Raw genomic sequence first — 24480 nt, 5'->3', positions numbered from 1 at the left:
TCGAAGTTGTAAAAATCACGAACGCTCCCTTGCCAGGCGTGCGGTGTGTTCTATTTATAGAAAATGAGATAGGTAAGTAGGTCATGCTAAGAATAGAAATAGAAAACTTGACTTACAGAGTAACCTCCCTTATCAATAAATCGGATCAACATTTTTGACGAAATTGTAAATAAAAAAATATGTTCTGCTCTACAAATAAGGAGAGGAAAGACAGATAGCATTGTTTTAAATCACATAATAAGTTGCATTACATACATTTTTTATGTTTTCTTTTTGCCATTTTTTGTTTATTCACTAAAATGTATTGTGCAATATCGTTGATCCTTTTACAAACTATTCACTGTGTTCAGTTTATCACTCCGAAACTATTCATTACCATCTTTACAGGGTCCGAAATAAAAGTGTATCCCATATACTCGACACCGCCTTCAGGGCGGCGTCGAATAATATATAGAGGCAATGCAATAAGAGATGCTGTTCTCTGATTCGCTGAGAGGCGGAGCTTAACATGAATAGATTAAATACTACATCCCTGCCTTCTTTTAGATTTGTCCTTACGATAAATATCTGAAATTGTATATAACATGTAAACATAAACTGATTAAATAATTGAAACAAAGAGACTGGTATATTTTACACATTAAACAAATTCCTATTTACGAACATTGTTTGTTATGCTCACTTTTCCCCTTCAACAAAATTATAATGTCATACAAATTAGCAACTTGAGATAAAATCCACTTTCGATAACATTAAACTATCAGCAACGTGAATAATATGGCATGTAAAAAATTTGCATGATTCAACAGAATAATATCGCTGTGATAAAATGTTTGAGAAAGAAAAAATAATGAACGGAAAAAATGCCAGTTTGTTCTCGCATAATGCTTACACTAATTAATTGTGATGATTTTCAAACGCGTATTATTATGACGCGTATCACTTTATGAAATGTCACACTATATTTCCATTGAATTAATATATCCAGCATTCCATTGAATTTTCATGAGAAACATAGCCTATTATTATGAAACTGAATGATTTTATGATTCAAAAGAAAAAAAAAAAAACTTATATACGTAATTACATGAAGTTTCACACTAATCATTTAACACAATTGTTTCAACATAATCCATGCTCAATGAAAATAAACACATGTTCTTGTACATTCATTCACATCGTTTTCATTCTTAAACTATATCATATGTCAAAAGGTACTTTTGTACGTCGTGGACGTTGCGATCGTCGTAAACCAGTATACGTCGGTGACGACTCCTCCTTATTAACATCCTTGATTTGTCCATGAAACTCTTTAAATTTTGATATGTCTCGTGTAATTAACTTTCCATTCAAGTTAATTGTTATTGCCGAACCTTTCCTTTTAACAACTTCTCCGGGGATCGGATGATACGGTGTTTGGTTTTTCGTGTAGTTTTCACGTCGCAGAAGTACTTTATCTCCAATTTTCACATCACGGTGCTGAGCATGTCGTGTTTTGTCAGCATACTTTTTGTTTTTCATTTTAACAGACTTATCTCGTTGTCTGATATATTTATCTTTGACTTTCGCAGTGAATTTTGGTAATTTTGTGTTTACTTTACGTCCGAACATTATCTCAGCTGGAGACAGCTGTGTTGTACTGTGAGGTGCGTTTCTACAGTTCAGCAAGAAACTTGTTATTTTATCTTTTACACTATTTCCAGAAATTGCGGCAGATTTTATTGCTTTTGAGAGCGGTTTCATGAAAGATTCTGCTATAGGATTACCCATCGGGTGCAGCGGAGTTATTTTCCTATGCTTGAATCCTGCATGTTCTGCATACTCTTTGAATGCATGACTTTGGAACGGAGGACCGTTGTCACTTCGAAGCACTTTGCAATACCCGAACATCGCGAAAACTGACTCTAATTTGTTAATGACTGTGTTCGCCGTAAGACTTGTCAGTTTCTCAACAATAGGATATCTCGAATAATCGCAAATGATTACCATGTAATAAATTCCTGCTGCAAATGGTCCACAAAAATCAACAGAAACTTCCGAAAACACAGAATTTGGTAATTCCGAGATTTTGATAGGATCGGGCACTGTTTGTTTTGTTGTTGTTTGGCATGATACGCATTCCCTGATTTCTTTATCAACTAGTCTGTCCATGTACGGAAACCAACAAGTTTCACGTAATAAAGCCTTCGTTTTCACACGACCGATATGTCCTTGATGTGCTAATTTACACACTTGTCTCTGAAATTTTGTTGGCACGCACAGTCTTGTACCACGTAGCAGTACTTGTCCGTTTTCTGTGTCAAGCACAGACAGTTCTTTAGATACCATTTCGTAGCACTTAAACGAATCATCAACTGCACACTTTTGTAATTTCCAATCATTTGATTTCATTGCTTTTATAGTACACTGTAAGACACAGTCGTCCTGTGTTGCACGTGCAATATCCGCTAATGTCACAGCTTTAGGAAGCGCATTGTTTACTATGAAATTCACATAATTCTCGGCGATGCTAAAGACTGATTCTCGTTTGATTGGGTGTCTTGATAAATAGTCGCTTATCTGTGACGGACCCGGTACCCAGACAACTTCGAAATTGTAAGTCGTAAGTTTTAATCTCCATCGTTCGAGACGTGCTGATTGAATGTCCTTGGTACTGTTTAAAATTCCAAGAATTGGGCGATGATCTCTTTTCAAGATAAACTTTTTCCCAAACAGGTAAATATGGAAATGAGTTATACTGTGCACGGCTGCTAATGTTTCGATTTCTACTTGCGAATAACGTTGCTCTACTTCAGTTAAAGATCTAATAGTGTATGCCACTACTTTGCCCTCTCGTGTTAAAATCCCTGACACGCCTACTGGGGATCCATCAACCCAGAGTTCTGTTTTTTTCTTGGGGTCAAAGTACGCTAGTACTTTATCACTTTGCAACACAGTCTTTAGATGCATGAATGCTGATTCGTGTGAGTCATTCCACTGAAATTTCACGCCTTGCTGCGTTAATTTACGCAGAGGTTCTGTTAGCGTAGAGTAATTGTCTATGAATCGGGACAGGTAATTTGTAAATCCGAGAAAACTTTTGACCTCAGATGCACTTTTAGGTCGTTCTGCTTTCTTTAAAGCTTCCACTTTTTTCGGATCTGGCGAGATTCCCTGGTCTGAAAATACGTATCTATAGAACGCAATTTTTGATTGTTCGAATTCGCACTTGTTTTTATTTAAAGTGAGATTTTTCTCTGTCAAACGTTGAAATAATGCTTCTAGATTTCTGTCATGTTCCTCTCGCGTTTTACCATGAATGTCATCACTGATATTCATGACACCTTTTAATCCACTAAGAGCTTGGCGTATTTCGTTTTGAAATATTTCCGGAGCTGCGTTAACACCGAAATTCAGACGTTTATAACGACGTAGACCAACATGAGTAGCGAATGTTGTCATATTGCGTGATTCTTGTGATAACGGTATCTGGTGAAAACCTTTTAACTGTTCTACGAGACTGAAAACGGTTGAGCCGTTGAAGGCCATCAGAATGTCGTCAATCGTTGGTGTCACGTGACGTTCACGTTTGATAGCCTTGTTTGCGTGTCTCATATCGACACATATTCGGATTTCTTCAGGAGCGTGAGGCTTGCTAGTGATTACCAGGTTTGATACCCAAGGAGTCGGACCGTCGACCTTTTCTATAACGTCAAGGTCTTCAAGGCGTTGAAGCTCTTTCTCGACCCTTTCTCTGACGTGAAACGACACACGCCTTGGCGGCTGTGTTGACGGAACAACTGATTCGTCGACGTGGAATTTAACTTCAACATCTTTAAGTTTTCCTAGTCCATTGAACAACTGACTATATTTCTCACACAGTTCCTTGTAGTCACTGTTTCTCATACTGTTTATCACTGGTACGATTCCCAACTCTACAGCTGTTTCATAACTGATAATGTTTTCTGAATTTCCTTTGATATTTTGAAAATCAGCAAGCACACATTTACTGTTAGATTCCACTGTTAATTTATATTTGCCTTCAACATGAATGGGCTGCTTTTGTCCGAAAGGGTAGGCTTTTATTTCCGATTTTTCAAGTTTTGGCGATGGTGACATTTTATCATTCACTGACTGGCTAATAATGTTAATTGAACTTCCCGTATCGATCAAAACTTTCGTGTCAATGTCATTGATTTTAACATTTATTCTCGGCATATTCTTTGATTTCACAGATCTGATTTCTTCACGCATTCCGTATGTAACTTCCGAGTCAGAGCTTTCAAAATTGTCAGAATTTTCGCTATCATGCTCTTTTATTTCATGTAATTGTTGTGATCTACTGCTGTTTTGTTGAATTCGTTTGTAACAGACTGATAACAGGTGATTCTTTTTATGACAGTAATCAGTGTTGGGAAACACGTGACTTAAAAAGGCAGCTTACACGGAAAAATGGCCGATCATTTCTCCGATTCGCATGGAAAATCCAGGTATTTCTATTGGTAAACCTTTGTTTAAGATGTTCTAATATATCCTATCATATGCCTCTTACCTTCGATTTCCTCCGGTGTCCATACTTTGTTCCCTTCACCTTTATTTTCCGAGAACACTTGGGAAGTTTGATTACATTTGCAGTTTTTGGGATGACGGTATCCACGGACCGACACAATTTTGTCCAGAAAATACAAATTACTGAACTAAATGACAGTACAGTTACATGAAAAGTTAACCAAGTACCCTGTTCAACATAAACATGTAACGAACTGGCAAAAAGCAAAGCTGCCAACAAGAGAATGTCGAAATCTACGAAATGGCGCTGAACACGTACACAGTTTTCAAAGGTGCTGTGCACGTACCGGATCAACTATTCTATTTTATATTATAGAAATACTTAAGTTGCCGCGAGGTTTTGTATTTACACACACTATATGATTGTTTTTCGTTATTTATAATATTGTGACGTCTCAGCTTTAACTTAGTACGTCACCATTGTTTTACGTACCGATGCCAGATAATACTTTTTTTGGAAATCACAAAGATTTAGGTTAAGTCTGTGGGTAGATTATAGCACAAAATATGATTGTTTTAAACAAAACAATCATATTTTGCGCTATAAGCTACCCACAGACTTAGAAACACAACAGAGAATATTGACAGAAGACTCTGATTTACTCACTCGGCCATAGCTGTGTAAAAGAATGTACTGGAAATCATTTGAATACACAACGCTATTTATCATATAAAGTGAATTTACTATGCCTTCTAGTTGTGAATAAGGAAACCGATTTGTTAGATTTATTTTCTTTTGCATAGGCGCTCCTTGCCCGAATCAGATGTGTTTTAATTGGCACATTAATTATCTAGGAGTCCGGTGGCATGCTCCGCCGGAATATTGTTTGGTAAACATACGCCCTGTACTACATTCTGGGCACATCTGAGCACCTCGCCAGCAAAACATTATTGTCAATGTATTTTTATACATTTATTTTGATTTTTTTCCAGCATTTGAAATTGTGATCAGATGCCGATACTGACCTATTTCACTCACAGTTTCCCGTAGAACGACTTAGAGACACTAAGAAATAACAATGCAAAATAGGAAGAACTGATTTTCACAACTCTGTTATATTTGAAAATACATCCTGAACTACACTTTTGAGAAACAAGTGTTTTACATTTGATTTCTCACACTTAAAAATACTACACCATGCACAAAATAGTTCCAATAATTGTCTTGACATTTAGCTATTCAAATTTTGCCATGGGGTTCAGTTTGAGTAGTTATACCTATTTATTATCATTTCTAATAACCGCTACAATATGTTATTCGCATTTAACAATTTTTGGTAACTGTGTCTGGTAGAGAGAGAAAAGGTCTATTCCGTTTCTGTTACATTTATAAATTCGTAAAGAGCAGGCTTTGGGTCAGAAAAGGTCCATATTCTGCATTTCTGTGAAGCGAGTGCATTGATGACGTGGTCTACATCAATGCAGACATCCTTGTGAATGTGTATCAGAGCTAGTAAAGCATTTTATCACTCGTCATTGTTGAATGAACGAAGGTAGTTTTTGAATGCGTTTCATTGCACTGAATGAGCGTTCGCAAAATGCAGATGTTGGAGGCATGGTCAGAAGCACAAACAGAATAGTGTTTACATACGGATACAAGACCTTGCTGGGAGGTAGAAGAGTGGTCTGAAGTCTGTGGTTTCAGACTGACAATATTCCAGTTTACTTTCTACTTTGTTATCTCATTTTTAAATATCTGACATTCGCCGTGAAGATCTGGTGCATATGCGGTGTAAACAGGCACCGGCACTTTTGACTTTCCGGCGACAAAACGGTCTTCATTTTGTAGAATGTGAGTTATCTATCACAAAAGCAATCTTTAAGTGTAGTGTGGCGGCTGTAAAAAGTCTCCCAATACTTGGATTCAGTGTTGTTATATTGTCTGGTCCTTTGGGATCATGGAGTACATTCAAGATAATATTATGTGTAATAGAGTTCCGCTAAAACCGGTGCTAGGGAGGCACATTTCATTACCTCTCATGAACAGACTCACTAAAACCGTGTCTGCTATTATTCTTCTTGATTGCATTCTTTGCTTCCAAAGGATCTTTTTACAGATTCTATTGCCATTTCTATACAAAATGGTCGACAAATACATTGTATACCGTAAACTGCCAATAATCCAAGACAAATTCTGCATCATGGTTGTCTCTATGCATTTGACTTCCAACACACCTTGGTTTAGATGTTTTAGTGCCGGAGTCTCTGATCATACGCATTGCCTTTTCGTATCGGGCAAGCCACACAGCCCAGTCATTCCGCTAATTCGAGGAAACATGTATCTTTGTCTCTGTAACGACATTTAGTAAGTCCATATCTTCCTTCTGCAAAAGGCTCGTCAGCGCTACGATGATACTTAACCAATTTTCAGATACAAGAGAAATGATAAAGTCAAATCTAAGAACTGCAGCAAAATACTGGCCTGCCTTCTCATCTCCATCTTCACGCAGTGTTTCCAGAGCATGCATTACCACTGGAAACGTGCTCTTGAACGAGCAGAGGGCATCAGTTCGTCTTGACCACCGAGTCTCAGAAGGGTTCACTGTTTGTACGTTGCTCCATCTCGTCCATTGAAACTGCATCCCTTGCCAGTTCCTCGATAACGCTACCGATCGTTTGCTGAGTAATCGAATAGAAAGCTTATCTTGCACAGTTGGCATCATGGTTCGGACACATGGGATTTTAGAGCTGTGTACTAAGGCTAAATTCAAACAACGAGCCTTGCAATGTATATCATTTGCATGTGGAGATCGTTCTTTTATAAGCGTTTGCACACTACGGTATTTTTATGTATTAATGCCCCATCATAGCACTGTGCTCTTAACTTTAAAATACCTCGATCAGCTTCTTGCAAGAAATCCAAGATATTTCGATTAACTTTAACACATTTGATCGATTTGCATACAATAAATTCTGTAGGAACTCTTTACAGAGGCACATGCATCATCAGTAGGCCTAATCCTAATGCATAGCGAGAGTTGTTTCTTGGTTGATTTGTCAGTTGCTTCGTCAACAATGGTGGCAAAGAAAGAAGCATTTATACAGTCCGCTTACACTTTTTCTCTTATCTGTTTAGAGCAAATTCCTATTATTTCATTTTTTTAATGTCAGGAGTTTGAATTAGATCTCTATATGTGCATTGTCAGGAGATGTGTTTTTTTTATATGTGCTGTGCATGGCCCAAGTGCTTGCTTAAAATATCACCATCCTGTGCAAATGTGTGAACATTGTCATGAAATTATTAACCTCCTCCGTACGGTCGTGCATTGCTATATTCTGCTCCGTACAAACAGCAGTGACCTTTATTATTTCCCCAAGTATGTGTCTATTTCTTTGTACTGAATTCTTTGTTGATTCAGATATTTTCTTGTTGATCGAATCATTTTTTCCTGTCTTGACAGTCGCATAATTTCCCCCTGGGACCGACACATTGTGGTGACAGGATTTTTATAACGTCTTTAGAGCCAGATGGAAAAATTCTTCCAATCTGTCACTGGTAGTTCTAATATGAAGGTTTTCTCCCTACCGCCAATGCGCCAAAACAATACGTAGTTAGCACAATGTACTTCGTCTTTTGCGATAGATCTTTAAACAAAGCCACTTGTACCCGGACAACCATTTTGCACTGAATGTTCGCTGTTTATCACCAAACATTCTGAAAATATGTAAATAAAAACATGAGTTTCATATAGAAAACTACAGAAACTAGGAAATATATGTAACACCCATCATCCCGTACACCCTCGTATTTTATTGCATATTTGGCATTTTCGGGGATTTTTTTTACTCATATTTGAAGAAAACGTGTAGGCACGTATCTAAAGTGCCTATAGGAAGCTACGTCAGTGTCTCCGAGACGTCATATAACAGTATGTAATTTGATTTCGTAGCGTCATCAAGTGTAACCGTTGATATTACTCTAAATACTGCTTTTATGTAATAAAATTGAGTAGAAATGCAGTCAACCTATAGAGACATTGTAAAAAGGTTTTTTTTTTTTTTCATTTGTGTGTTCTTTCATGAACGTTCAGAATTAGATATCCAGACAAATAGAGCATGTCTGCTTCAGTGCCGTTTATGCATGGACTTTCGTACATCCTGTTTTTCAGAAAATGCGATTTTATCCTTTGATACAATAATTATATAACGTAAATAAACTTTAACTGATTCACTTTTCTCAAATTAAAGCTTACATATATATTGCATGTATAGAAATACAAATACATTTTATAAAAATAGTACTTACAAAAAGATCTACAACCACTTTATCATTTATACGAATGTCATTCCGTAAAGTGAACCAAAACATTGAACATAAAATGAAGTACACAGTAGCAGCAAAAGAACTTCTTAAAGTAATATTTACACATCTGTTTAGTATAAATACATTTGTGTATGTATAAACAAGTTTCAATACAGAAGCCTCGTGGCAACAAGTATTTCTATAGTATAAAATGGAATAGTTGTTCCTGTACGTGCACAGCGCCTTTGAAGACTGTGTACGTGTTCAGCGCCATTTCATAGATTTCGACATTTTCTTTTAAGCAGCTTTGGTTTTTGCCAGTTTGTTACATGTTTACGATGGACTAGATACTTGGTCAACTTTTCGTGTGATTGTACTGTCATTTACTTCAGTAATTTGTATTTTTTTGACAAAATTGAGCCGGTCCGTGGATACTGTCATCCCAAAAACTGCGAATGTATTCAAACTTCCCGAGTGTTCTCGGGAAAAATATAGGTGAAGGGAACAAAGTATGGGTACCGGAGGAAATCGGAAGGTAAGGGGCATATGATAGGATATATTAGAACATCTAAAACAAATGTTTATAAACAGAAATACCTTGATTTTCCTGCCGAATCGGAGAAATTATCGTCCATTTTTCCGTGTAATCTGCCATTGTAAGTCACGTGATTCCCCACACTGGTAATTACATGCAAGTCCATAAGCGGGGCACTTTCCTTGGTGCGGGTATTTTCCACCACAGTTTCTACAGGTGTTCGGATTTTGAAACTGACGTCGTTGTTTAGGTCGCGGGTGACGTTGTTGTTGACGTGCAGGCACACGCATTGGTTGTTGTTGTTGTTGTTGTTTTTGTTGTTGTTGACTTTGTTTCGTCTTAATCCTTTGAATATCATCTTAATGCGTACTTCTTTCCATTTCTGATGCTTGTTTTCTAGCTATTTCCATAGATCTTCCAAGAATTAAAATATCTTGCAATGATCTTTCTTCTTCCAGGCATTTTGTTCTGAGGGTTTTAGAGGTGCATCCTTGAATGATCTGACTTTTTATTTCGTCGTCCTTATTTGAAAATTCACAAAGTTCTGATTTTTGACGGAGACGCGTACAAAACTGATCGATTGATTCATCCGATGTTTGTTTGATATTTCTAAATTCAAAACGTTCGAATTCCCTGTTCTTTTTTGGTTCAAAATATGCTTTAAGTTTCCTTTTTGTGTCTGCGTAATTGTCCTCACTGGCACTCAGATCTAATGTTTCATAAATGTCGTATACGTCGTCGCCGGCATAATGGAGTAGCAGAGCTTTTTTCCTTTTATTTGTATCAATTTTCATTCCGACAAATAAATGTTCGAGTTTTGCTACGTATTTGTTCCATCTGGCACCAACGGAGTGTTCATGTACGTCAAATTTTGGAAACGTTGGTATTCCAGCCATTTTCCGTTTTATTGAATATGTTAATCCGACTTTTGTTTAGAAGTACACATTTCCCTAACTATATTTTACTTAAATTTATCCTCGTCGCCATTATGTAGTGTTTATCTATGTGTTATTTATATCCAGACCCTTGATATTAAGGGATAAGTATTTAGACCCAAGACTGGGATGGTTTATACACTTTACTATCAAACAGGCACCTACACTCTCACTGACCATATTACAGAATAGTATATAATATATAGAGGCAATGCAATAAGAGATGCTGTTCTCTGATTCGCTGAGAGGCGGAGCTTAACATGAATAGATTAAATACTACAAATTTGTCAGTTAGCAACATGATTATGTGAAGGATTAGTTAAAAAGAAATGTCACTACCCTCCTTTAACAAATCCGTCAAAATAACGGAATCTGTTTCGCCTGTTAAAATTCCCATATTTACCAGATGGTTCCATATTTAAATCCTGCTATCATGATATTCAGTTGTTGTTTTTGAAAGCGTAGCATCTGCAATGCTACGTGTTTTCACTCTTTAAGAATTTCTTTGTGTAAAATATACAAGTATGTGTTTCTGATTTTAAAGTTGATCCACAAGAATGATTATCTAATCTTGCTTCGCGAGTTACTGTAAAGATCGTTGCTCACTGGGCGTTCTTATCATTAGTTGATCTCATAGTGTGGAATTTGAAGTGAGCACTAAATATCTCTAAATACAGTGTTTGTGGATAGCTGAAATGTAACTTGGCCACAAAACTCATTAAACAATTTAAGCTTGGCTTGGAACTAGACTTAATGAAACTTTAAACGCCCCCTCGATATCTTTGTCAATATCTGTCATATTACTAACAGTACATTTGTGAAGTGTCTTACATTCTGTCGAAATATATGTTTGAAAATACGTGAAAATTTCAGCAAAATCCAATGATGCAATGGTATCATTTTATTCAGTCTACGGCCTCAATTCATTTTTTAGAGCCCGCCTGCTTAGCTCAGTAGGGAGAGCGTTGGTCTACGGATCGCTGGGTCGTGAGTTCGATCCAGGGCGGGGCGTATGTTCTCCGTGACGATTTGATAAAAGACATTGTGTCTGAAATCATTCGTCTTCCACCTCTGATTCTTGTGGGGAAGTTGGCAGTTACTTGCGGAGAACAGGTCTGTACAGGTACAGAATCCAGGAACACTAGTTAGGTTAACTACCCGCCGTTACATGACTGAAATACTGTTGAAAAACGGCGTTAAACCCAAAACAAACAAACAAATATATTCATTTTTTTGAAATCGCATATAAAATGTAAATGGGTACAATGTAGAAACAAGCGAATCGCGTTATAAGGCAAGAAAAAAGTGTCAAAAACCAAATATTTTCTTTGTTTTTCCATGTCTTGATATAAGTACAAATTTGTTTTGATATTTGACCACATATAAGTCAAAAGTCAATTTCCGCACCTCTGGATCATTATTAACGATATTTGCTCGGTTTATAAAAGTGACTTTTTTTCAAAATGGGTAGTGATCGTCAAATGAACGAACTGACGTCTTTGCATAATTTGATGTTGTTGAATTTTTATATGTTTTTAATAACATATTTGTCCAAATGTATGAGAAACTTGATGGAAGTTATAATTGGAATTGTGTGTATAAATATATTGCCAAAAATATTGAGGGAGCGTTAGACGTTTCGATTAGTATATTTGATATATCTATTTATCTGGTTACAGCGATTTGAATAAATTTGATTTGCTTTGATTTGATTTGATTTGATTTTAACTGTAATTCCTAACAACACTTTTTGCATGATTTTAAGGTGGTGAACCTGGACTACGGGTTTAAGGACAACGACCCAGTAACAAAGGTCTGGTTTTTCAAGAAAGGACAAGAAGATACACCCATCAGAATTGACAAAGAACAAGTATGCTAATACAGTCTTAAATTAAAATGAAGTAAAATTAAGTAGTCATCATGATGATTTTGAAGAATTTACTGTTTGGTTCACCTATTCTGCAACTTTCTTAAAATGTACAATACTATTCATAGTAAACGTCTTTCAAAAGACCGACCCAAATGGTGGTGGAAATATGGAGTTTACAACATACCTTAATTAGTTTTGCAATATTCTTAGAAGAAAACAAAACGTATACAAAAACTAACTTAAAAAGTACGTTACCATTTCTATATGGTATGGATTTCTTGGCTTTTCAAAACTAGGCGTTTAAAAATCGACAGCCTTAACTTCAAATAGAAAGATTAAAAAAACATTCTATTATTTGTTACAATTATTTTTTTGATTATTGACAAAAGACTTTCAAAAAAATAAAGTAATGAAAGCATATAGTGATCGCTTATTTCATAACACTAATTGTTTTGTATCTTTATGTAGGTTTCGTTTGTACTGCCGGATACCTTTGCTGAACAGTATGTTCGGGTGTACAGTAGTGTGACAGATTCTCATCTGTTCGATATCATCGAACAGTCGTTCTCAGAATGGTGCGACGAGAATGATATTCCGCAACCAAAGGTATGGTTTAGTTTTTATCCATCTGTGTGTCAATAACATAATACCGTAAGGTCTCGTCAAATCTTGAACCGGTGCGTGCGTGTCTTTCTTCTACAAGAATAATGTAACTATCCTACGTTTCTGATTTTCTTTACTCAGCAGAAAGGAACTATTCTAACGCACAGCTTTTAATATAAAATTTATTGTTATTTTATACACAATTTAACACTACAATGCCTTACCAAAATATGTAAAAATACTCCTGCATATAACGTAAGGGAAGAAAAAATATTTGTGACAGGTCCTGAAATCTTATGACTAAATTTTACAGAAACTGAATCAGACTAAACTAAAAACACCGCAAGATTTCTCTTAGGAGCAGCTGAAAAGTCGAAAAACTGTTGAAAGATTTGTTTTGGTAATAGGTGTGCAACAAAACATCGTAACACCATGGCGCATAGATAATGTAACAACAGTGATATAGAACGATATACATGTGTTAAATAGGCCAAGAAATATACATGAATACCAAGGATAACACAAAATAGAGAAAAGTGATTTCCTCTTATTTCACTGCGGTCCGTTATATTAATAGCATGCCATAGAAAGTCGTGTTATGTACATTTATACTATATATCGCACTAATAATTTAAACAGTATATCACAGCTGGCTGATGGATTGACTTAATGAAAAATACACGTTCTGTCAGATATCACGGACGGTTTCATTATTTGCTCACCAGATCACAACTTGCTCAATCTAAGCTACTGTAATCACACACTGTCTTTGCCCGTCGTCCGTTAAATTGGCATGGATGTTCTTTACGGTATTAGATCCACAGAGAGATAACATTTGGATGCCTGGTGACCCAATGTATTTTTGTATCATTTGAAATAGTTGTGTCTGCAGAACAAGAATTAGTAAATTAGTAAAAGATGACCATAATAATATACACGAATGGCTACAGTCATGTTTTTGACTGCGAAATGATAAATCTTACACTGTTATAACTGGATTTCTGTTGAAGTATTATTGAAAACTATAAAGTGAAAAATAGAAATTCTAGAACATATTTTGTCATGTAATTTATATTTTCTTTTTCAGTAGACAAATGATACCAAAATTATATGAGCTTACAAGGCATCAATATTTGATATATTGTAATAGCACTGTTATATAGAACTTGCTTATCTGTGGACCGGATACCTTGGATAGTTTCCTTTCAAACTTGTTAAAACGGTTCCGCTGCACTGCACTATGTGCCATATGGACTAAAAATTGAAAACTTTTCCGACGATACTTCCAAACCGCTTGTCCGATTTTAATATAATTTCACAAAAATGTCCCTTGGGTGATTCTCTTATTTATATAAAGGAACGTTTAAAATCTTCTTGTCAGAAATGGCTTGTCTGATTTTGAAATCTTTTTTCATAAATGATTATTGGGTGACTCTTTACCAAAACGTGATCAAATTATTGCGATTCGTCAAAACACATGGCCGTGGAATGTTTAAAACCCTTCTTAAGTGACATCTGTCTTAATACAGGATACAAACAGAAGATGGTCCGTACGCTTTGCCGTTTCAAATAGCACACTGAATTGTCTATACAGCAATATAACCATCCTATCGCAGAATTAATACCTACCTTGAATATGTATTGCAACCCGAAGGTCCATAAAAACGTTTTGATAACGCTGGTTCTATAGGGAACAACAGTTCAAGGACACGAGCAAATATTATGGGCCATTGGCAGACTTTGCCTCAATATCTGTCATTAATGGTCCCCGAGTTGTATCAGTTAAAAGGCGATTCACTCAAACTGTTAAGGACGCTCGCTACAGTTTCGTAATTTTTTTCTCAATAATAGATTTTGATGAAATGTTTTGTATTAAAAGATCATGTTATGATGTATTGAAAAATGAAATAAAAATACTAGGTCACCAGCTTTGTTTCAATTTAATTTGCACCTAGATATGGTGCTATTTTAAACATTTTTCAAAATTTCTGTAATCCTAAAATATATTTCAGTAAAGTACAATAATCAGCATAAATTTGATTGTCTAAGCATTTTTATAACGGAAAACAATATATCTATTTGAAACATGCTCAGAGAAATCAAAAGAACATGATTTTGTAAAGAAAGGAATACTTGTTCAGCAGACCCAAGGGCTATTTTTGCATATTTTGTCAGTTTTAAGTTGGTACTTCTGCTATCGAGTTTCACCTAATAGAATTTAATCAAACTCTGCACATACCTTTGGTTATGTCTACCTAATCTAAAACAGAATGAAAATTGATAGGTCACCATATTAGATTTCGCTTAAATCAAATTACAACGAGGTGGGGTGTGGCGGGCATTTATACAACGCAGGTTGGTACGGAATACTCTTTCAGTGTTTGAGCAAATGACTTAGAAATATATATATAAAATTATCAAACGGCATATTTCTTAATAAGCGGATTTTAAGGTGTTTCTGAAGCATCTTGATGGCATAGAACGATGAAAGTTTCCGCCCTTTTCTTTTAAAAAAACCTATAGTTTACGAATGTACGGTACGGGATTAGAAACAGCTGTGACTCAATGCAGCGTTTGAGCGCTGGTATAAATAACAGACTCCAGTATATGTCGGATTGAAGCAATTTGAACTAAAAGTACTTTAAATGTATCTATTTTGTAACCATGGTGATACTTACCCTAACCTTTAGTCAGTATATTATACATTTTTTACATTAAATGCATGCGAACATACAATAATTTGCGAATTTTTGCCGTACGCGACATTAGAAAATCACTTCCGGGCATGCGCAGAAGACCGCACCAAATCTGCAGTGAGCTACAGGTATGAAGGTATATTAAAAATGCCTCCGCTACTATTTTCTATATAAAATTAACAACTTATAATATATTTTTATCAAGATTTCTAGCCTTTCACTGTCTGTCTTTAGGCAATCAAAATATACCCCAAAAATATGGGGTTGACCATAATGCAGTGAAACCATGGTCACGTGACTGAGACACGTGATGAAAACGCTAATATTGCGTAGGTAGACATCAGGAAATACCTACCCACACTTTCATTTTACAAGGCAGCTTCAGATCAACTTTTGAAGCATATAACGTAGCTTAAAATCATCTGCGGACATTCCTTTTTACAATCAAGCATCAATAAAGCTTATATCTGGCATGAAAATGGCCTTTACTAGGCGGGAAAATTGCACTATATATTGATATGGACTACATTCGAGTGGACCACGGAGGCATATCCGGCTAATTGCACCCTTCATGCCTACACCGATTACAAATTGGCACGGTGTTGGGGTAAATATCGACCCGTCCGGAAAAAACTGTAGCGAGTGCCTTTAAACTACTGTCAGTACATTCAAATTATTGGTGTAACAGATTTTCACTTAAACTGGTGCTAGTGGGGCATGAGAGGTGTAGCACATTCATAAACTCTCATGGACAGACGTCATCAAACTAACCTTGCTATTTTTTCGATTGGTTGTGTTCTAAGCTCCCGAAGAATCTTTTTACAGAAGAGTTCGAATACGGAGATATATTTTTCAGCCGTTACAAGGCACTTACAGTCTACTGTTGTGATAATTAGTAATATGTATAAGAAGATCTTTTTGAAGCATAGCACGCACCCTACCTATCGATATGGTTTCATACTGGGTTAGTTTGAGTTTTTCATGAGATGTAGTGAAATGTGCAACGCCTGACATTTATTATGACCTCTCACATTATTGTAATCATGCAAAGCCCTTCCGTTTCATACTTATAATAAGGGTACGTCAAATGAGCAAATATATTGGTAATACAATTATAAAACCTTTTGTTTATTACAGAAAACCTAAAATATTTCAAGTGTGACGGGGCATTAACCAGGAGGTACGAAATTCTTTAGGTTGATACAGTAAACAAAGAGATATAGATGTAGTAGCATATAATGTGCTTTGAAAACACTATCAAACTGCAAACTAGGAAGTTTAGTAATATTTCATTAAATCTGTAAGAAGATCTGTTGGAAACAGCAAGCAACTAATACCAGAATCGGAATGTTTAAGTCGTTGAACTTTGTAATACCCCTGATGTCCCCTAGCACCGGCTTCGCGGAAATCTATTAATCTGTAAAATTAAAAGCCATACAAATAGTACATACATTTTTAAGTAAACTGTATATGGCCAAATCTTAGTCACGGGAATTGTTTTATTTATCATGAAAAATATATCTGCTGCAATAAACGCACTTACAGAGCTTATGTGGCATACAATGTAATTTGATACATTTAACGTCAGTAAGTGATGGTATTTTATGCATATCATGCTTAATAAATTACAGTACCCAAAATACTTTCTTCTGAAAGTTTTTTGCAATTCAAATGATTCATCTTTTATCATAAGACATTATGTTCAGATTGATTGATTATAACTGATAGTTTTGTATTATTATATGTTATTTTGTTTGATAAAAGTAAGAATAATGTGTAGTAGTTTGTGCGAACGAATTAAGGTTGTTTGGTAAGGAAAAACTACAACGTATGGTATTTCAATCAAAAGAACTGAAAATGTTTTGTAATATAGAAGTTAGATTAATTTGTGGTATTTTGTACGAAGAAAACTAGAAAATTGTATGATATTTTGTACGATAAAACTAGGATTAATGTATGGCATTTTAAACGATACAACTAAGAGTGATATTTGAATTCAACTCATCACCGTATCACGAAGTGCTCGTGGTCAGATTTTTGTTGGATGTCAGTTGCTTGTTGTCTGCCCGCCGTCGTCCACATTTGGTTTGTGTCTACTCATGCATCTACATTTCAATGAGCATAATAATTACTAAACTAATGCAAAATGTCTCTTGTCATAAAATCTCTGTCAAATGTGATTATGAGCGAATACTTAATTTTACTTTTTTGTTGTTACTGTTGTGAAAAAATATTTTTGTATTGTAATTTTTCTCATTTTCAGGGGTTATCAATTCCTAAAGACGACTCACCTAAATAAAGGGCGGAGGAGAGATTGTTGTGAAGTTTGCATCAATTGTTTTAAGCTTTTAATGTATTTCTTTCTGATGTGGTAACTGTTCTTAATGACATGAACATAGACTGTACATATATAAACATTAGTGTTTGTATTGATTTGTTTGCTCTTAAATTGAATGGCTGCTCTATTTATTTGCTAAAACAGTCATGGTTTGATATTGAAATATCATGACACACATTGTTGCATTACTACTCCATGAATGATTATTAATTCACTATTTATTTGCATTGTTTACTATTTTGTGCATTTCATGTCGCAGCTAGACACCATGTCACTGCAGTGATACTTTTTATTTTTGTTGTATTTTCTTACGTTATTATGGGACATCGATAGTTCGTTGAAATTTTTCTTTATTATCTACGTATAATTATGCTCCCCGAAAGTCTTAGGGAAGAGTATATCCGCAGCTTCATGTGTGCGTCTACCCCGACATTTTGGCCGCGCTATTTCTCATCACTGACAGAGCAATGCGCATATTATCAACACAGGCTCGTTTATTGTGGAGTTATGTACGCACTATTTTTCATTATGCTGTTGGTTGCATTTAAATGCAACTGTAGGAATGGTCGGTGTGAAAATAATGATTAATATGCAACAGGTAAAGACATGTTCCAAAACCACAGCCTTAAAACTTTTCAAAGGGTTACACATAGCATGCAAATGTGCACAAAGCACACTGGTTATTCGGGTACCTACTCGTGTGAGCGATACCGCCCTCGTGTGATTAATGTACATGTTGGTGAACAGGAAATTCACACCTATAACAGGTAATTATTCCGTATTTTACTGAAGATTTGAAAAGTTTTAGTATTAAATGTGTAAGATCATACCTTAATTATATCCATGTCAAATATCTATCTCATATAATCTGAATAACTGTGAAAAAAATACGTTTTTTGTCGCGGAAATGAAGATATTTTAAAGCGATGGTATATATTTTCACGATTAATGGCATTATTTCGGATTTTATTAGGAATTTTCTGTTAGGAAAATGAAAAGCAGTCATTCTGTGTATTAGTCATTGCTTTCATTTCACAAAAACTTGAAGCACAGTAAAATTAGATCGATTTTTTCGAAGACAGTGTCTAGAAAATAAGATACCTCTGACGATGTACCATGGTACCATGCTCGTTGTTTCTGTCAAACCAGCGGATACCGTCCTCGTTATTGAAATGAACATTACATTGACGCAAATCCCTTTTCTGAAATTTAGCGATAATATGCAATGACCAGCTAGGATGAAGATAAAACTTTGGTCTTTTATACCATCCAGCTACTGGAAGCAGCCTATCCGAAGAAAAACTTCTCACATAATTTCTTCAAGTTCGCTTTCAAGATCCATCTACATAGACATATTCTTAGGTGTATTTTCAATTGAATATTGCGACTTCCATACGTTTTGTCTTGTTATTTAAGTTGTTATGGGGTACAAAATGTTTGCAACAAAAACAAAATTAAATGTTCAGAAATGATATGATTTTTGTCAAATATTTTATTGCGATCGACCCATGTTGAGCTTCGTTTTGAAGAATAAAGCCAGTAATTCGGTCGAAAATGTGCTTCGTTTGAGTAGTCGAAAGACGTCAGTAGTAAACAGATCCTTATTTTCTCATTTTCTGTGTGCGAAACTTCGTGTAGAACAAGTGCATTAATCACACCTTTATACTGCTAGTATACATAATGCATGGAATGAGATGAGGTATGTTTATACACTTCACATACAAGTTTTGCAGATCGAAACCGAAAGTAGGGGGTTTATTGTGCGGACAGGAGCATATACGCGCCATTTTAAGGAAGCAGACAACTGACCGGCATTTTGCTAGGAGCTAGGCAGCTCCCCCTTTATTTTATCGTTACTTTAACTTATGATAGAACTTTCATGAAAAATAGGTGTTGGAAAAAGTAATGTTCTATGAAGGCAGGTAAAGAGGGCATGAAGTTTAGTAGGTTTGCAGGTTTGTCGAACAATTCAAACCCCGAGCAATTTGCTTATCATCCAACTGTTGAAAGCAGAGCTAAAATGGTGGGAAATGAAAAGAAAAAAAAAGAAAGCGACGAGAAATTTTGCTTGTTCTTGGTAACCATTTGTACATTAATTTAAAGTTATTACAGCTCGTCTGATACTTAAACTTTAGCAAAATATCATCTTACCTGTCTTATAGTCTGTTGCTAATTCTGTATTGCAAATGGTGATTATGAATCTAAAGGCAGTAAGTTAAAGTATAAAAAACCAATCTACTCTTATCTTTTGCCATTGTAGATTACAAGAAAGCGTTTGATTCTGTCCATCGTATGTGTTTATGGAATAAATTACTACAGCATAGCATTAATGGTTAAGTCTTTAAGGCTGTATATTATGCAATATATGATAAAGCCAAATCCTGTGTAAAGAGTAGCAAAAGTCTATCAAATTTCTTTATTAACTCAACTGGTGTATGACAAGGTGAAAATTTATCACCAATATTATTTTCTGTTTTCTAGAATGATTTAGTCTCATATATGTCCAATTATTGTTCAGGACTAGTGGAATTATCAAACAATGCATAGGACCAGCTAAGTGATGATATTTCAGAAATGTTCTTCCAGCTATTTTTATTACTTTATGCAGATGATACAGTGTTATTTGCAGAATCTTAAAATGATTTACAATCTGCATTAAATGTATGTCAGAATATTATATTTGGAAACTTACGGTTAATTCAAATAAAACTAAGGTTGTTCTTTTTTAACGTGGAAAAGTACAAAATAAGTCTGCCTTTTATCATAATAATGCGGCACTTGAAGTAGTAGATGACTTCAGTTATCTTAAATTTAACAACAATGGTAACTTCAATAAAACTAAAATATATTTGGTTGACCAAGCTAGAAATGCCATGTATGCTCTGTTGAAAAAAAAATATAGGAAGTTGCAGCTTAGTATTGATTCACAGTTACATTTATTTAAGTCTGTGGTTCAACCAATATTATTGTATGGATCAGAGGTATGGGGATGTGGTGATGTTAGCATTGTTAAAAGTTTTCAGCTTAAATTTTTAAAAACATTACTGAAGGTTAAAAAGTCAACACCTTATGTCATGGTTTTTGGTGAGCTCGGGGTATTACCAATAGATATTGTAATTAGAAATAGAATATTGAACTACTGGTGTTCAATTTATTAAATGGTAAACAAGAAAAGATGAACTGTATACTTTACAGGTTCATGTATAGACACCATCAGCAAAAATGTAAATTATTGTTCTTGGATTTCATATGTAAAAGAATCTTTAGAACAACTTGGACCTGCTGCATTCTGGTTGAACCAGTCAGTACTTTCACCAGTGTATTCCGCAATATTCTTATTTTAGAATGTCCCTATAATGATTTGGACAGAGTAAAATATTTACCAAATGACTTTCAACTGTTAAATGTAATGTCATTTCAACATTTATTTCAAAGTAATGATAGTACTCTCCTTTTTAAGTTAGCATTGTTTGTACAGAAAATACTATATATGTATTAGTGTTTGTTTTGTTAAATTTGTTGTTATTATAATGCTGATGCCGTATGGGCCTAGTTATAAATAAAATCTTGAAATCTTGAATCTCACAGATTTCCTCCTAGACGCACATTTAACGTTTACAACCGCTGTGAGGAGTGTGTGAACAAACAATAAAAAGAGATAGAATCTGATACCCAGACTTCCATATCTACTTCTGTTTCTTCAGTTAGTCACCTGTAAGACACTTATACAGTAGTGTATATTGTATGCACTTGTAAACAAGTCGCTTAATAAGCACTACCTTAATGGAGGGTGCGCCTTTGAACAGAGGCGAATATTACAAGAAACGTTAAAAGGCAGATTTATGAAGCCGAAGCATCTCCCAAAACGAATACATGCCGAGAGAGAGGGTCCACTTTCCCTTTCAGGAAGAAAAAAAAAGGTCTTAACATAAGCACTTTTGCTCGGTGTGCGACAAATTTGGTCGTTTTCATAATGAGACTAAAGGAGAAAAAGAAGAACTTCAAGAAGGCAAGATGATAGAATGCGTAGAATAGAGGGTGGGTGTGAGGGAAGATTTAATATTTGTGAAATACTGCTAACACGGTCCACTCCCATTCTTTACATCTTTAAAGTTAAAATTCTAATCAAATAGATCTACTAAAGGTCGGGTTTCATATTTTCCAGTTCTTATTTCCAGATCGTCAAAGCAATTACCTTCAGTTGCGTTTATTGAGTGTACCGTATGCGTAAGCAATCGCTGCGGGGAGTTTTATAAATGTTCATTGACATAACGAGGACGGTACCCATGTGCAAACGGGTAGGTATCTTTGTTTATTTTCATCCATCGTCAGAGGTACCATCAAAAACAGCAACAGGATGCATATAATTGAAATTTTATCAACAAAAACAACTTGCAGGTACATGATCCAAACGTTTTGTAGTTGAGTATGTATAGTTCCACCAAGGTGAGTGGTAAATTCAGTTATCTCAACTTTGAACAAAGAAAAATACGTCTCAAAACGTCAAAATACGTGAATTTCGCTACATTTCTTCAAATTTTATAGTCATATCAATATTATTTAGGACTGATATTTTCACCAGTGCGAATTAATGCATTGCCATGGACGAATCTGTCTTTAAAATGTTCAACATTCTTAAATATGTGTCATACGTTGGCATTGTTTTTATATACCCTAAACAACATACATGTACATAAATCACACGAGGGCGGTACCGCTCATACGAGTAGGTACCCGAATAACCAGTGTAAAGACTAGCACACATTTAGTTCTTTTTGTTGCAAGCCTACTTTGCGATGCATGACTCTCTGATTGTGTTCGGGGTGCTCTGCTTCCGGGAAATCTACCCTTACCTTTTATTTTTGTATTTTACGATTAAAGATATTTTACTGAGTAATGGTCCTTTGAGTTTTAGACATAAAATCTCTTGTACTAAGTGGTACTGGCTTTGTTATGTGCTCTCCTTATTTATGTATTTTAACTTACAGAATTCACCTGTGTGTGTATAATTTTTATGATTTATTTAGTTGTCATATTTTAAATATGTATTTCATTTTTTTGTTGACAAAAATTACGGTTCTTTTAAAAACAACAACACATTCTTGTTTTTGTTCTAAGAGTTTTCATGGTTTTGGTGTGCATATAGATGCCATTTTTGTATTAAATGCACTCATTCAAAAAGTTTTAAATAATAATGGCCATCTTTCATGTGCTTTTATTGATTTTCAGAAAGCTTTTGATAGTATATATCGTAATGGATTGTGGTTCAAATTATATAAACTAGGAATTGCTGGTAAAACTCTGCATATTATTCGAGACATGTATTCTAAAGTTAAGTCCTGTATACGGGGGTGTAAGACGTAGTCGTATTTTTTTAAATGTTCATTGGGCTTAAAACAAGGGGAAGTAATTCCGTCCGTTCTTTTTTCTCTTTTCCTAGAGTTATCTTTGATTGACGGTGTCGGCAACGGCGGCTTCAATTTAGATGAGTTTACTTTTATTTTATTGTTGTTCGCCGATGACATGGTCATTATTGGTAAGAATCCAGAGGATTTACAAAATCGTTTAAATTTGGTAAAGGAATATTGTGTAAACTGGGGGTTTACAAGTTAACCCAGATAAAAGTAAAATAGTTGTTTTTAGAAAGAGTGGGCCAGTTAGACGTACTGAAGTTTGGTATTATGACAATAAGACCCTCGAAGTCGTTCACAGTTTTAACTATTTAGGAACAGTGTTTAATTACATGTATACTGAATCATTTCTATCAAATCAAGAAACAATTGCTGGAAAGGGTCTTAAAGCTATAAACGTTCTACTAAAAATTATTAGTAAATTATCTCTTAAACCTAGTACTGTTTTGCAATTATTCGACTCATTTGTTACGTCAACATTACTAGTATGTTATGCCAGTGAGATATGGGGCTTTGGTAAATCAAAACCAATTGAAAGAATTCATATGAAATTTTGTAAATTGCTTCTTCATGTTAAGACATCTACTTGTAATTATGGTATTTATAGCGAACTAGGCAGATACCCATTATATGTTAACAGATATGTACCTATTATAAAATACTGGTTGAAGGTTGTTAAGGCTGATAATATTTTTATACAAAGTTTATATTATTCTTTAGTAAGTGATATTGAAATGGGTAGAACGAATTCGGCATCTAACGTTAAACAATTATTGGATAGTTACGGGTTTTCGTATGTATGGATTAATCCAGATATTGTGGATCTTAATACGTTCCATATTGTATTCAAGAATAGAGTGATTGAAAACTTTGTACAAAATTGTTACAATGGTATTAACAATAGCAGATGCTTATGTTCATATAAATTGTTTAAAACCACATTTGGATTTGAAAACTATTTAGATTTCTTATCGCCTAAACTTAGAATTGCATTTTCTCGTCTTCGCCTTTCATCGCATCAATTAAGAATTGTAACTGGCCGTTATGGCGCTAACAGGGTTGATCATAACCAAAGATATTGTTTATTGTGTAATAGCGGCGATATAGAAGATGAGTACCATTTTATCATTAAATGTCCAGTATATGACACTATTAGGAAATTGTATATCAAGCCATATTATTATCGTCGACCTAGTGTATACAAATTTACTCAACTAATGCATAATACTCAACGTTCAGTTTTAATGAAGCTTAGTAAATTTATTTATAATGCTTTCATTTTACGAAAAGGTCTTTCTGTA

The 24480-nt window shown here is 35.0% G+C and overlaps 1 protein-coding gene across 1 annotated transcript in view; it reads left to right on the top strand.

Annotated features, from left to right (window-relative positions):
• Nucleotides 1-18037, top strand: part of LOC123556478 (deoxynucleoside triphosphate triphosphohydrolase SAMHD1-like) — a 48948-nt gene extending 30911 nt beyond the window's left edge. The window contains exons 15-17 of the mRNA XM_053542703.1: nucleotides 12027-12131; nucleotides 12600-12737; nucleotides 17694-18037. Of these exons, the coding sequence (XP_053398678.1) occupies nucleotides 12027-12131; nucleotides 12600-12737; nucleotides 17694-17729 (279 nt within the window). The 3' untranslated portion in view covers nucleotides 17730-18037. The remainder of the gene's footprint in view (nucleotides 1-12026; nucleotides 12132-12599; nucleotides 12738-17693) is intronic.
• Nucleotides 18038-24480: the final 6443 nt, after the last annotated feature.

Source organism: Mercenaria mercenaria, chromosome 5 (assembly GCF_021730395.1).
Source record: "Mercenaria mercenaria strain notata chromosome 5, MADL_Memer_1, whole genome shotgun sequence".
Classification (NCBI taxonomy): Eukaryota; Metazoa; Mollusca; class Bivalvia; order Venerida; family Veneridae; genus Mercenaria; species Mercenaria mercenaria.
This window is presented reverse-complemented; position numbering and strand designations above follow the sequence as displayed.